The sequence below is a fragment of the Carlito syrichta genome, unplaced genomic scaffold (assembly GCF_000164805.1).
Source record: "Carlito syrichta isolate Samal-C Ts95f unplaced genomic scaffold, Tarsius_syrichta-2.0.1 Scaffold307107, whole genome shotgun sequence".
Lineage (NCBI taxonomy): Eukaryota > Metazoa > Chordata > Mammalia > Primates > Tarsiidae > Carlito > Carlito syrichta.
This window is the reverse complement of record NW_007251203.1, coordinates 1,235,794-1,251,881: the sequence shown is the minus strand read 5'-3', so window position 1 is coordinate 1,251,881 and position 16,088 is coordinate 1,235,794. Positions and strand designations below refer to the sequence as shown.

Sequence of the window (16,088 nt, the reverse complement as noted above, 5' to 3'; positions counted from 1 at the left end):
TTTAAGGAACACATGTTCAGAAAAAAAAAATACTATACTACTGCTCTCATAGTTTATTTAAAGTCGCCAAGTATGCATTCTTCATCTATTTGTGTCAAGCCCTGCATTTGAGACACATCTTTTAACCATCCATTAAGGAAATTGCAGTCAGGACTTATAGTGATGTAATTTACTATCTTAAACAAATATCTGTGAGAGTTTTGCTTTTGGCTGTCAGGATGAAAAGCACAGTATTTGGAGGCTGTTAGAATGTCCCAACAGAATAGGTCACCTTCTGCTATAGAAGAAAGTTTTCAAGTGTATTTTAAGTTTAAGTGAGAAAATATGACATATATTGTTTGCATATATAGCATGTTATTTTCTACTTCAACTTACTTTGCTGCACTTACTTTGTTCTTAGTCTAGAATGCCTATCTTCCATTCATATTTATTCAGTAAAATCAATAGTGTTTGAGATAATAAGACTCAGGATTTTTTTCCTTTTTACTACTTACTATAAAATGTTATGCCACTTTGTATTTCACTGATGACCTTACTAATATTTTTTTGTTGTCCAGCTATGTATATTGACTGTATCTCAAATACTTGCTTTGTTTTTCCTGCAGTTCCTTGGACAATATATATCGAATTAATTAAATTTAATTGCTAATGACTCTTTGAAGTTAAATGTCAATTAAGTTTTTTTTTCTTCTTTACTTTTTGTTTTTCAGAAACTCATATCTGCTCTGGTGACTTCATGTGCTCACTAATTTACATTTTTGTATGTAGACCTATGTCTTAGTTATGTGCTGTTATAATAGAATACCTGAGACTGGGTACTTTACAAAAAACCCAGACATTTATTTCTTATAGTTCTGGAGGCTGGGAAGTCCAAGATCAAGGCACAGGCAGATTGGTGTCTGGTCAGGGCCTAGTCTCTGATTCCAAGATGGATGGAATGCTGCATTCTCTGGAGAGAAGGAACACTGTCCCTCACATAGCAGAAGAGTGGAAGAGCAAAATGAGCAAGAGCTCACTCCTGAAAGCCATTTTGTAACCCTTTTCCCATTGCCTCTAGAGTGTTCTCCTGCGGTGCTTGCGACTGTGGCATTTACCCTGAAATAACTCATGGATTCTAGTCCAAACCCCCAGAGTTTGCCACAAAATATTTCCCTTTTATTATTATTTTTGCATTGCTCTAATAAATCAATAGTCTTTGGAAACAAATTATATCATTCTGTTTATAGCATTCTATTTTTAGTAGTGGTATTTTCATTTGCAAGGTATAGTAATTGTTTACAAGTAATTCTTGATCACCGAAAATGTCAAATCCCAGGAAACATAGCATTTCTATGTGTGATGTTAAGACTTAAAAAAGTTATTAAACACTGATCATCACATACATTTCTGTTATATTAGGATTAGAGACAAGTTCTGTTTAGAAATAACTCCAAGAACAATTTTTATATTTTATTTTCACATTGAAAACCAGTCAGATTTGTTTTAGTCTCAAAGAGCGTATTTATGTAAAATTAAATGGACATGGCAACAAGCTGCATTTTTTTTAAGATTAGAAAATATGTTTATTTAGAAAGTAAATTAGAGAGAGAGAGAAAAGGGGATTCACCTCCCCAGAGTAGGGAAGGGGGCCAAAGCCAGGAAACATGGCGACAGCCATGGCTCAAAGAGCACATGGCCACACTAGCGTCTAGTAAGGCAATAACTTGGCAGTGGTCCGCTTTTTTTTTTTTTCTAAACAGGAAATGGATTAAAGCCATTAAACCCACACATGAAGGCAGAGGAACAACTTGGGAGTAAGAAGTAGGAAGGAAGGACCACACTGCAAATACTTAGCTACCATTTGTATTTCTGATATGTTCATGTATCATCTACTAAAAAACCCCCTAGTTTGGGTTACATGTTTTAAGGGATGTAAACTGAAAGCATAACTCTCATTTAATAAATACATTCTACTAACAGTAAGAGGTTTCTAACACTAGGTTATTACATTCACATTATTATTATGTAATCCACGCATGAAATACTCAATTTATGTGTCTCTTCTATGAGATAGATACTTCCAAGTCATTCCTATTGAGACAACTTCTTTTATCGTTTTTTCCATAGATGATATCGTCCCAGATGGTATACTTCTATACTTAACCCCCTTCCTTGCTTTTTTTAGACACCATTCACAGTATAATCATAAAAAATAGTTACCAGTCTGGGATTTATTCACTATTGAATTATTGCCCTAAAACATAAGTGATCATTATTGCTTTTAGGGATTGCTTTTTTCTAAATGATTTCTGTAAATCTTAGGCTACAGGAGCAAGATGTTATTAACTTCTGAAAATAGAGACTTTCTCATGTTCCCTTTTAATGTATTACTTTTTGTGTACACATACCTCTCACTTCCAGTTGGACATTTTCTCCTCAGTATTTTGTAAGTAGATTGTTTGAGTAATAATCATGGGACAAAATCTTTCTTTCTATATCTTTATGTGGTATGGAATATAATTTTGGAATGGAATGAGCCTAGAGGCTTTGTCTTACCTAAAATTTAAAAAAATAGCCATCTTTTCCTCTTTAATCCTCTTCACATATGCTCATTATGCATAGTGAAATTGAAAGAGTTTTTTTTGTCTTAAAACAGGTTAAATTCAGCACTTTCTCTGAATATAATCTGCCAGTTACTGCCTGTACACAGCCATCTGAAACGCTCTGTGCTCTTTAAGAAAGTAATGAAAGATTTCCAATTATTTTTCAAGACGGGATCCACAGCACCGTTGTTCATTGACCAGCCAGAAGAACCTGAGTCAAATGCAACAGATGGCATAGAATTATTTGAAGACAGCCAGCTAACCAGTCGCTCTAAAGCAATAGCATCAAAAACCAAAGAGATCGAAGAGGTCAGAATCCAGTCTTTTTAAAGTACATAATCTTTTGTTGATATCACTTTGTACATGTCAACTTATATTGAATAAGTAATGCCTCATTTCTGCTTCCACTTTTGACTCTCAAATAGCAACTTTAAAAAATTATAAAAATTGAGTTGATTTTGTAGTTATTTTGATCCGTATGATCCCCCCGTCCTGGTTTGTTTATTTTTAGAGACTATTAGTATGCCGGTTTGTATGAAGCAGATAAAAACTTATTAAACTTAATAGGGATGGAATGGAAGAAATGTTCAGTATAACAAAATATTGGCAAATGTTTTTTAATACTGGGATTACAGATGTTGCTTACATTTTTTATTATAATTTTAAATATTTCCCAAATATTAAAGAAAAAGGTAGTATTTAAGTCAAATTTTTTAGTGATGTCCTGAAAAGTAGGATTTTATTTTTAATATGTAACTGTTACCTACTTCATAGGTATTATATTTTTATGAGGCTTAAATTAAGTAAATAAGGTATGAAAGGACTTTATAAAATATAACATGTCATACAGGTGCTCATTTTTGATGTTGTTATTCTCCAGTGCCTTGAATAAATGTCATTATAGTGTTATATAATTTTCTAGAAACTGTTGGAAATTAACAAAATTAAGCCTTTTCTTAAGGTGCTGTTCAATTTCCACATCAATTAAAATCTGGTTCCCTTGGTTACAGTTTTAGTTAAGCCTAGATATGATTGTGTAGCTTATGTTGATGCTACACCAATGTCAAAAGATAAGAACCTGCACAGGAAATTTGTTATGCAAACCAGCAGAGTTTCAAAATGAAGGCTGCCAGCAGTATCAGATTCTAAGAGGAATATAAGGAAAATGGAGACTCAGAAAATCCTTTTTAGTTTGGTAATATAGCACTGTCTTTCAAGATACCAATTAAATTAGAGCTTAAAGATTTCTAGATGAATCTTGAACACAAAGATGAATGTTGTTGTCCTTTATACGTTAGTGTTCTTCTGTCTTTTTACTGACCTTTTTGTTGGTATATGTATATGTATAAAGCCACTTGACATATGTTTTTGTTTCTTAGAATAATGCTCCATGAGAGCAAGGACTTTGTTATTTTATTGCTTTATATATCTCCCATCACCCGGAACAGTGTGTATTATAGACTTATAAGATTTACTCACTGGATGACTGATGCATGGAATCATATAGCTGAAAGTGACCTTTGAGTAGTCCTTGAGTTGCTTGAAATCAGACTATATCTTAACCTCACCATCTGACGTGGTACCTAGGTCAGCACTTGGTAGTAAATGCTTGATAAGTATTTATTAAATGAATAATTATATAATGTTACTTCTTTTTTCCACCTAAATTGTAGTTCTTTAAAGAGAGGTTCTCTTACAAATATAACTGATAGAAAATCTTGACTTAAATAACAGAGGATAAGGGATTATTTGGGGTTGCCATTTATTAATATTTCTACTATCTCATAGTATTATCCATAGTTGATTTTTTTTTGTTTGTTTTTTAGAAAAATGTCATCTAGGCTGGAGTGCAGTAGCATGATCACGACTCACTGCGGCCTCAAACTCCTGTGCTCAGGCAGTCTTCCCATCTCAGCCTCCCAATTAGCTGGGACTACAGGCATATAGGCACCATGCCAGACTAATATTTTTATGTTTTTGTAGAGTTGAGGTCTTGCTATGCTGCCTAAGCTAATCTTGAACTCCTGGGCTCAAGCAGTCCTTCCACCTCGGCCTCCCAAAGTTCTGGGACATGAGCCACCATGCCCAGCCTTCTCTTTTCTTTTTAATTTTTTTCTCTGCTGCTTAAATCAGCATCTTTTTAAAAAACCTTATTGGCTCTTTCAGAACACTATCCTAACATAATGCTGTTTTATGAACATGTTTATATTTCTACTTATAAGTATGTTCTCTGTTGAAAGAAGAGTTGATTATTTAGTTATCAGATAGTTTATAGTTAAAATGTAGACAGTAATCATTTCATATGCACAGAGAGCACCATTCTGAGGTTCTTAAACATGAAGAAATAGAGTACTCACGGACACTTGGTGGAAGGGATTGGTTATCTTGGTTTCATTTTCTTTCTTTTAACTTCAAAATACTTAACCTGAATATATATCTGTTTTTAGTAAAGGCATGGTTTATAGTCATAGCTATGCCAGCCTCATTATGTCAAGAAAATTTTCTTTTTTAACCATCTGGGAACTCCTTTCCTTACTCTAGTTAGCTAGGAAAAATCCAGTTAATTCAGAATTCATTTTATTGCATGTTTGGTATTAGCTTATAGATTAATAAATCTATTTTTATGTCTAAATTGGTCTACTTAATGTATTAAATTTTATTTTATTTTAAATTCTACACTAAGCCTGTTTTTGTGACCATGTAGTTTCCTTACTAGCTTTTATTCACTTTTCCCTCAAAGAAAGAAGGTTGGACTGAATAATCTTACACCTAAGATTATTTTTTATCTAAAGCATACCAAAAATTAAAAGCTAAATATTGCTTCTTCTGTACACACTGTTATGTGTAGCTAATTTCACATTTGACTATGGAATTTTTAGGTGTTTTGCCTTTTTTTTTAAAGCCTCTTTCTTAATAAGTATACAGGGTTCTTATGTAAAAATATGTTTTTTAAAAACCCTCAGATATACTACTGTTACATATCAGTAATTAGTATTTTTTGAGTTAATGAATTGTGCAGAACGTTTTCTTTGTGAATAAGATGTTACGTTTAACCTAAGTGTTGTAGCTATGGCCCTCTTTTCTTTTTTTTTCTTTTTTGGAAGTTTATATATGAGGTGAAACCTCCCCCCAAAAAACTCGAATTATCTTTTAGAGAGTGGGCCCCGTAGAGTACACTTGAAATTTATTCCTCTGGATCAAACAGTCAACCAAAGTTTTTATCTGGAAGATTTGAGAAAGTTGCATCACGATTTGTGGGAGAAACATGCTGAGTTTCAGCAAACAAGTGACTGGTTCTTCCATCAGGACAATGTACCTGCCCACACCACGCTGAGTGTTCAGCAGTTTTTGGCCCAAAATAGCATGACCCTTGCACCCCATCCTCCCTATTCGCCTGATCTTGCCCCGAGCGACTTTTTTTTTGGTTTTCTCGGATGAAAAAAATTCCTCAAAGGGAAACGTTTTGTCAGTGTGGAATAAGTGAAACAAAAAACAGCAGAAGCCCTACAAGACATCAAAACTGATGAGCCCAGAAGCTGTTGTGAGCAGTGGAAAAAGTGTCTCGATAGGTATATTGCATCAAACGGAGAGTACCGTGAAGGTGACTGAAGTTTAAACGTGTAAGAATAAATACACAATTAAAAAAAATTTTTTTTATTGTAGAGATATGAGGTACAATCCAGGGTTAGGTACACAAACATTGATCATGCAGGTACCCCTGTTAATGAGGTATGCCCCTCCCTCCCCTAGCAGTTTCCCTCAACTGCCAACACCCCCCCCAACAGTTTCCCATCACTGCCAATCGCTTTCCCATAGCATTGTAATACATAATTTTTTTAATAAATAAATTGCTTTTTTGGGGGGGGCTTGTATTTTCTTTTGTTATTTTAAATTTCTTTTTTTTATTTGTCTTTATTTCAGTAGCTTTAGGGGGTACAGATAGTTTTTGGTCTGAACTTTAAGTATACCCATCACCCCTACCTGTGCACATTGTACTCGGTTGAGTTTTAGCTACTATTCTTAGCTTGAGGATTCCCACCACTCTCACTAGCTCTCGTTCTTTCTCTTTCATATGTGATAGACTACTATTATTTTACTTTTAAAGTGGATAGCAGTTAAGATTAATCATATGTATGATCTTCTTGAAAATGTTGACTAGAGTTGTAGACATGGAAAAGCATTCGTTCAGCTTTTAGCGTATGATAAGATTAAAATGAAATTGTTTTCGAAGTAGTGCAGTTGTATCTATTGTTGTGTTCATGATCTAAGCATTTCATAGTAACCTTACATAATAGAAACATTCTTTGTTTTTCCTTTTTATCAGAGCAAGTAACAAATATTCTTAAAAGTACAGCTCTTACCACTATCTTGTCTAGACATCAAGTCTACCCTACTGTATTTAACAATCCATTATTACCAACCACTTGTTCAGACTTTACATATATAGATTTAGTAAAATATATTCACATTTAATTTATCTTTGAAAATTTTATATTCCCAAAACAAACTGAAAATAATTTACTTTGGCCTAATTTCAAAGTTTTTGAACGTTCCAATTTACCAGATAGATTTCTGGTCATGCTGTTACTACATAAGCTTGTTCTTGAAGCACAAATATAAAGTTTTTATTTAGGAAAATTTCATCTAAAAGTTATAAGGTAATTTTTATTATACTTGAAATGTCAAAATCAAGCATCTCAGCCCTTAGATTTATAGGTCAGTCATTTTATAACTACTATAAGTCCATAAATAGGAAGTTTGCTAATTCTGTTAAGGGATTATTTTCATGTCAGTATAAAATGTAGGCAGTACAGGTACAAAGCCTTATAAGAACTTAAAATGGTATGCACACAACACAGGATGAGGCCATCTTAGATCTTGTCCCTGGGGATGCTATCACTGAAACAAAAGTACCCAATTATAAAGCACTCCCAGGAAAGGTGTTAGGCATAAGCCCAAGCATAAGCTTTATTTTCTCACTTATCCTCCTTATCCACTGTCTACCAGTGTTAAGTAAGGATTTTTTTTTACTGTTCCTTGGTATTCAGTTTTACTTTGTAAGTTAACAATTGTATTTAGTCTCTGGATACTTCACACTAAGGACATTTATAAATAGCATGGTATAATGAACATTACTGGATGTTTCCACCAGTGTTTTTATTGTTTAACTTCTCAGAGTCGTCCTCCCCCCCCCCTTTTTTTTCCTTCTGGAAATTAGGATCTTGTTGTGTTGCCCAGGCTGGACTTGAACTCCTAGGCTCAAGGGATTCTCCTGCCTCAGCCTTCTTAGTATCTGGGACTACAGGCAAACACACCTGGTTCCTCATTGTCAAATGTAATTAATTACAAGTTCTCTGACAGCATCAATAGCCTTTTGTTTGTGAAAGCCCTTTCTATATTGACAGTCACCCAGTGAGTGGTTATGACATGACAGTGATAAGTAATACTTTGCCTGTTTCTTTGCAGCTTTTTGGAATAATGACTATTTTCAAATGACTTCTTAGGAATGTTTTGTAGCAAGTTTGCAATATAGGTTTATCTCTGAGAATTAGTTTTCTCATGAGTGTCAGGGCTTGGGCTGTTTGCCTTTTGCCCCTTTACTTCTCTTTTTTTTGGATTCTTCCCCCCATCTTTTCCTCCTCATTTCTGATTTGTTCAAAATGAAATGTAAAAATTTACTATGAAATATTTTGCTTATTTTGAGAGACTTTGTGATTTTGCTTTCACATTTTCCATTTGCCCTTACTCTTTTATCTCAATGCTTCCTTATCTGTTTCTCTAAATATAAGATGTAGCATAAAAAAATTGTTTTCTTCTCCTTCAAATTCCTTGATCTCTCTTCCCAGTCGTAAAACATAAGTTGTTCTCATGTTTTCCCCTTCATCTGTGATCCTGTAATTTTAATATGTGTTCTCCAGTAACGTCTGCTGTTCTTTCATAACTATTGTTTAATTCAGGTATTGTGCCAGGAGAGAACAAACTTGACTGTCTTATATACACTCATGTGCTATCACCAGTTACAGTGTGAATAAATTGGTATTCTCAGTTCATTTATAGGAAACATTTAAAAAGTTGCTCTAAAAAAAATCTAACAGTTTTACTTAAAACAACTTGAAGTTAAACATTAAAAGCGAGTTGTTGATTGTCTAGTGTCTGGTTTGTTGGGAGCTAATTATATTGGCATCTTTTTGTGTTGTTGTTTTTCTCTCCTTACTCTTTCTTTCTCCGTTTGTTTTAAGTTTTTTCTGTTTTTGGAGTTTTTAAAAGAAATCCGTTATAGAAAATTGCACAATGCAATATACATCATTTCTGTTTAGTATACCTGTTTACTTGAATTAGCCAGGGGAGTACTTGTACAGCTTTTTCATCTTCCTTGAAACTGAATCCTAAGATTTCTAATTCCTCAGTTATCTGAACTTATGGGGGCAATAGGCAGTTAGTTCAGCATAATTTAATTTTCTGTTTAGCTGAAGTTAACTGTGCTAAACTCTGCTGTGTTCATAAATTATGCCTTACTTTTTTTTAAAAAATCACTTTTAATGATGTATAACACAGAAGAGAATTAAGAACATAGCTGTTAACCTGAGTGCTTTCTTAAAAAGTAAACATTTTTGAAAACCCCCTTTCAAGACAAGAAATAACAATTACCAGCACCCAGGAGTCCATTCATATTCCCTCCCAATCACTACCCCCTTTCCTTAATCAAAGGTAACTGCTAAATTGATTCCTAACATTGTAGTTTACTTTTGTCTGTTTTTTGAACTTCTTTCAAGTAGAATCATATGATATATTTTATTTTGTCCTTAGTTTTTTTTGTACAACATTGTATTTATGAGAGTCATAGATATTGTTACCTGTAATATATCTCCTTATAGTTTTAATTTGTATTTCCATGATTACTAATGATGCTGAGAACCTTGTCCTGTAGTTATTGACTGACACATGGATATCCTCTTTTATGAAATGCCTATTTTCCTAAGAAGTTACCGGTTTTTTTCAGTTGATTAGGAGAATTTATATTTTCTGAGCACAAGCTAGTTTTATGTATTGCAGGTTTTTTTTTTTATTTGTGGCTTTTCATTCTTTTGATATCTTTGGAGAAATAAAAATTCTTAATTTTAATGTAGTCTACATTTTTTAATCCTGTTATTACTGTTATTTGTCTTCTACTTAAAATATTTTCCTCTTTTACTATCTTCTAGAAACTTTTACATTGAGTAACAATAATCTGAAAAGGATTTTATGTATAATGTGTATTAAATATACTAAGAATCAAGTTCTGTTTTTTTCTACATGGTCATATACTTGACCCCAAACCATTTGTTGGAAAGCCCGTGTGTTTCTCTCTGCTCTGCATTGACACTAGGTTATAAATCAGGTATCTGTATATGTATGAATCTATTTCTGAACTCTATTCTGTTCCATTGGTCTGTTGATCCTTGCAATAGTGCCATGCCATCTTCATTACTATAACCTTTATAATAAGTCTTGATATTTAGTAGAGCAAGGTACCCTACCTTGTACTTTCTTTTTCAGAGGTGTTTGTATGTGGAGCTTTTAATTTTGTAAAAATTTTGAGTCAATTTTTTAATGGTCTCAGATACAGCAAAGAAACAAAACCTATTGAGATCCTGGCACAGAATCTCACGTAAAGTTGTGGTTAAGCTGACAGCCAGGGCTATAGGGCCACAGACTTGACTGGGGCTGTTGAATCTACTTCTAGACTCACTTATGTGGCTGTTGGCAGGAGATTTTGGTTCCTGCCATTTGGACCTCTGTACAGGGCCTGCTTATGACATGACCTCCCTCAGAGCAAGTGACCTAAGAGTGAGAGAAAAAGAGAGTACACCTTACTGTTTTTTTTTGGTCTAATCTTCAAGTGGCATGCCATCACTTTGGCATTAGAAGTGAATCACTCAGCCTAGCCCAAATTCACCAGGAAGGAATTACACAAGGAGGTAAATACAGCCATCCCTCAGTATCTGTAGGGGGCTTGATTCCAGGATGTCCACAGATACCAAAACCCACAGATGCTCAAGTTCCTTATATAAAATGATACAGTATTTGCGTATGATATACACACATTCTTCTGTATACTTTAAACCATCTCTAGATTACTTATATAGCTAATACAACAAAGTGCTATGTAAATAGTTGTTATAGTATATTTTTTAGGGAATAATGACAAAAAAAAGTCAGTGCATGCATAACCATCCATTTTTTCCCCTGAATATTTTTAATTCATGGTTGGTTGAATCCATGAATGTGGAGCCTATGGATGTGGAAGACTGATGGTACAAGGAGTTAGGGATCATTGGGGGGCTATTTTGAGTATTGGTTAGCTATCACATTTTATTTTTTTATTACCTGAGGTTACCATGTTTATTAGTCTTTACAAAGAACAAACTTTTGGTTTTACTTCACTCTTTCTTCTTTTGTATTTTATTTCTCATTAATTTTTGACTCTATTATTTTTTTTTCAATTTTTGGACAGTTTAGTTTGCTATTTAAGAACACATCTTGACTGGGTGTCAGTGGCTCACACCTGTAATCCTAGCACTGTGGGTGGCCAAAGCAGTAGAACTCTTTGAGCTCAAGAGTTTGAGGACTTTGAGCAACATAGTGAGACTTCGCCTTTATAAAAAATCAAAAACTGGAGCCAGATCTAGTACATCCACACTACAGGATTGGATATTGGCAACGGAAGCATTTACAGAGATTTGCCACAATACGTACTGCTGCATTACTTCAGTAGTTAGATAAGTGGTATAGAAACTTTGGAGTTATGGGTCTGGCTTGAATCTCAGTTCAGCTGCTTACTGTATGTTTTGGGGAAAGTAACTTAACTTTTCTAAGCCTTGCTTTGCTCACCATTTTGATAGAATTGGTACTATTATACCCACTTCATAGTAATGTGAGGATAAAAATGGGAGTGTATATTTAAGTTGCCTGGAACATTGTCAGTAGCCAGAATGCCTGCTATTATTGTTTTGTGCTACTTTTTATGGTAGGTGAAAAGTATTTGTCTTCTAATGCTTATAAGGCTTTTGGGAATTAGTCTGGAATCCCAATGTAGAAAAGTAAGGTCCAAATTCTGATCAAGTCACTGATAAGTCACACTGAAAACAGTCTATTCCCTTAGAAATGCTTGTATTTTAAATTACAGTAGTCTGCCTTTTAACTGCAGGCAATACATTCCAAGATCCTCCAAGACCCTCCAATAGATGGCTGAAATTGCAGATACTACTGAACCTTGTAGATACTGGGTTCCCCCCCATATGCATACCTATGATAAAGTTTAATTTATAAATTTGGTATAATAAGGGATTAGCAACAACAATAATAAATAGATTAATTATAAAAACATAATAAAAGTTATGTGAATGTACGTGTGCTTTCTCTCTCTTTCTTGCTCTCTCACGCTCTCGCTCTCTCCCTCTCTCCCTTTCTTGCTCTCTCTCTCACCTGTTTTCGAAGCATGGCTGACCATGGGTTACTGAAACCATGGAAAGTGAAACTGCTAAGGAGGGAGACTACTGTACAATTCTTGTGAATGGATTAAAATTATAATTAACTTTATTAAAACCATGATGACTCCTGTCACTTTTGTCTAGTGATTCTCTCTTACTAGAAGTGAAAGATAAAGGAGGCGATGCAGATATTGGAAAACTGAAATGTGTGAGTTGGTGATAGTATTTCACTGTATTGTCATTTTCATTTACCTATGGTGATAGTGATTATACTGAGACTAGTTGAACTTAATGTTTATACAGATGTTATATAGATGTCTTTTAAAGATTAATTTGCTTGAAGCAGCTGGGTGTGGTGCCTCATGCCTGTGATCACAGCAGTTTGGAAGGCTGAGGCAGGAAGATTGCTTGAGTCCAGGAGTTCAAGATTAGCCTGGGCAACACGGTGAGACCCTATTTCTTAAAAAAAAAAAAAAAAGATTCATTTACTTAAGAAACAGCCTTTAAAATGTATTATAGCAATTTTATTTGGGAGAGTAGAGATTTTGTTTTTCATGATCTTATTCATACAATTCTCATGTTAGATCAATAGGATATATCTTATTGCATGGTATCTTGGAAATAATCATTTGTGGTATGTAAATTCCATGGCTGCAAATATAGTAGTATATGTTCCCTCCACTTTAAACTACTTCTTTGCGTCAGATATTTTTATGCACTTTTTCCTGATTATCTCTACTCCATTGTCTTTTGCTGTAGATAGAAATGTGATACTTATTTCTATCTTTGGTATAACCAAAGATTATTTACCTATTATGTGTCTATTTTCATTAGTTTCATTGTCTTCTATTAGAGAATGTATGTTTATATAGATACAGATACACACATCTACATACTTCTTTTGAGGTATAATTATGGTTTGCATTATTCTGCCTTGAATTTTGGTCTATTATTAGCAAGCATCCTTCATTGGTACTGATTAAGGAGGATTAAGAAGAAAAATCTCTTGTCCTTATTTCAACAACTGTTATACTTACCATATGTTTTTCTATCCTTTATAATTATTGTCCAAAAGTTACAGAGCAGATAAGGTCCTTATAATAATAAAGGTTTTTTGTTTTTTTTTTATTCTAGAGGATTTTAAAAATACTCAGTATTCTACTTAACTATCTAATCATCTATTTTAGTAATTCTTGGTACTTTGGGGACTAATCTTGAAGAAATTCATGTGATTTCTTCAAACTTTGTTATTACATAAAAATATTTTTTCATTTCATGTTTGCTTATGTAGTGCACTCCTGATTATGATTGTTAAAGAGATAAGGGCTCCCATATAAAGCAAAAGCGTAAGAAAACATTAACTTAATTGACTTTTTACTTGAAACTGGCATAAAAGGGAATATGATTTGCATCATGTTTAATTTTCTAAATTTTGTTTAATTTACACTTAAAACGAGTTTTTATTAACTGTTTATTAGTTGCATAGCTAATTATTGTTTGTCCAGGAAAGTTGCACAGCCAAAAGTTAACAATGTCTTTTCTTCCTGCTAGCATATGTTCAACTACAACTCTGCTTACCTTTTTAGTAGACAGAAAGGAAAATTAATTAATCATGTTTGCATCATCCAGAGTTTCTTACCTATAGTAGGCTCACAGAAATGTTTGTTTAAAACTTGAATGAATGGACTGGAAGGGGCACACGAAGCACCCTTAGTCTTCTGTCATTCACTAACTCAAGATAATAAATACTGTTGTCAGTCCTCAAAAAATCGTTCCCTTTAAGCAGTTGGGAAGTAAAGGAAGAAGCAAAGTCATCTTTATTCATTTGGTTGCAAAAACACAGTCAGAGTTTAATGGTGTTAAAAGCCCACAAGATTGAGAGGATGTCTCATAACTTTACTGTATATGGCTAAAATGTATATTGAGAAAGTTAATTTAAAAATTACTTATTCTCATTAGAGCTTTACAATTATAGAGGGGACAAGGAAGAGATTATTTTATTTTAAGATAATTACTTTTTGTATGCAATTTTGCTATAATGTGCCTAGATAAGGATTGTTTTTGAAATTCTGTTTAGATAATTTATGTTAAATTGTGCCTCCTGTATCTGAGAATGTATATTTTTATTTGCACTGGAATGTATTGCCTGCAGTTAAAAGGCAGGCTACTGTAATTTAAAATACATTATCTTTGCAGGCAATACATTATCTTTGAATAATTAATATCCTCTATTCTTTCCTATTTTTATGTCTTCCAGTTAAATATATGTAGGCTTTTTTCATTCCACTTTTCATTTCTCTTAAACTTTTTTCTTTCATATTTTTTGTCTTTTTTTAATCTTAAATTATGAGTATCTTGTTTAGGACTATCTCTGACTCTTTCTTCAGTCGTGTTTAATTTGCTGTTTAACTATATGTTAAGTTTTTAATTTTAGTTTTTAAATTTAGTTTTAATTTTATTTATTTATTTATTTATTTTATTTATTTTTGAGTTGGAGTCTCACTCTGTCACCCAGACTGGAGTGCAGTGGTCGCTCCCAGCCACTGCAGCCTCCACCTGCTGGACTCCGGCGATCTTTCCACCTCAGCCTTCTGAGTAGCCGGAATTACAGGCATGTGCTACCATGCCCGGCTGATTTTTTATTTTATTTTATTGTAGAGATGAGGTCTCGCCAAGTTGCCCAGGCGGGTCTCAAACCCGCGGGCTCAGGCAATCCACTCACCTCACCCTCCCAAAGCACGAGATTACAGGCTGAGCCACCGAGCCTGGCTTTATTTTTTTTAAATCTGCCTAGAATTAGATTGTTTATTGCTTATGTTATCATTCTTTCTTATTTCTTTAAACATTTTGAATCCTGTAACTGAAAATTTTAATATCTGAGTTCTCTGTTTAATTTTGCTGACTCTTATTCATGGTAGCAGGTTCCCTCCTTTGTTTTATATTTTGGAGTTGTGAGCTTACGTTCAGAATTTCAAATGCATGTGAAGGTAGATCTGTGTTTATGAATACTCAGTAGAAACGACACCTCTTTACCTGGAGTGCAGGCTAAGATCTGTCATTTTCTTTTACCAGCAGGCAGTTTTTGTTACTTTGTTTTCTAATTCATCTTTTCACAAAGATCCTAGCTTTATGCAAAGGCCTCAGATCCAGCTCCATCTTACATGGACCCAAGGTCATGTCTCTCATTCCCCACCAGACTCTGAGTTTCTGGCTCTTTGGGGGTAGCAGCTATACCTTTACTGCTGTATTCGCTTATTACTCTGATTTCTTGCTTCCTCTTCATCGGTGGCCACCGGCAGTTCCCCTTAGGGCTTAGCTATACTTTTAAAATATTGTGATTCTAAGTTTTTTGAGGCAAGAATATTTTTCGGGTAATATAGTGTGTTATTTTGTGCTATCTTTATTTTACATGTTTAAAAAGCTCAAGTGACTTGTTCAGATTTATACTAGAAATGGTAAAACTATGATTACTTTTTATTTATTGCTTTCTGATATGTCATTTGCCTTAAAACTGAGATTAAAAATTCAGTTTCAGTTAGGAGAACCAAAATAGGCTTCACTGTGGAAGTAGCATTTGATCAGACCCTTAAAATTCAGATAGGATTCTCATGGGTGGAGAGGAGAAGTAACAAATTTTAGGTATGGATGAGTGACATATACATAAGTAGGAAAACAGAGAATTATAGAGAATAATCAACAGTTGCAAATAGTTTAGTATAGATACACTGTACCTTATATGAGTATTTTAAAATCTCTCCCCTATATCCTTCATTTTCCTGTTCTACTCCCCAGCTACTGCATTATTGCTATGACTTCACAGAATACAAAATTTTATTTACTGCGGTAAATTAGAAAGAGCTTGAATAGTCTTGAATAATGGTCCTAGAACTTTGTCTTGATTTGGTAGAAAGGCTTTGGAAGGAAGTATTTTGTTTCCACCCTAGCAGGTGTAGTGTACTTCAGTTCTGGCACTAATCACTTGCGGTTAATGCATACCCCACGATTAAAGGGAATAGTCCTCAACAAGACTGCTCTT

The 16,088-nt window shown here is 34.0% G+C and overlaps 1 protein-coding gene across 4 annotated transcripts in view; it reads left to right on the top strand.

Moving 5' to 3' along the window:
* Window positions 1-16,088, top strand: part of PPHLN1 (periphilin 1) — a 115,210-nt gene that overhangs the window by 75,599 nt on the left and 23,523 nt on the right. For all 4 annotated transcript variants that reach the window (XM_021715426.1, XM_008063859.1, XM_008063858.1 and 1 more), the window contains one exon: window positions 2,751-2,891. In XM_021715426.1, coding sequence (XP_021571101.1) covers window positions 2,751-2,891 — 141 coding nt within the window. The remainder of the gene's footprint in view (window positions 1-2,750; window positions 2,892-16,088) is intronic.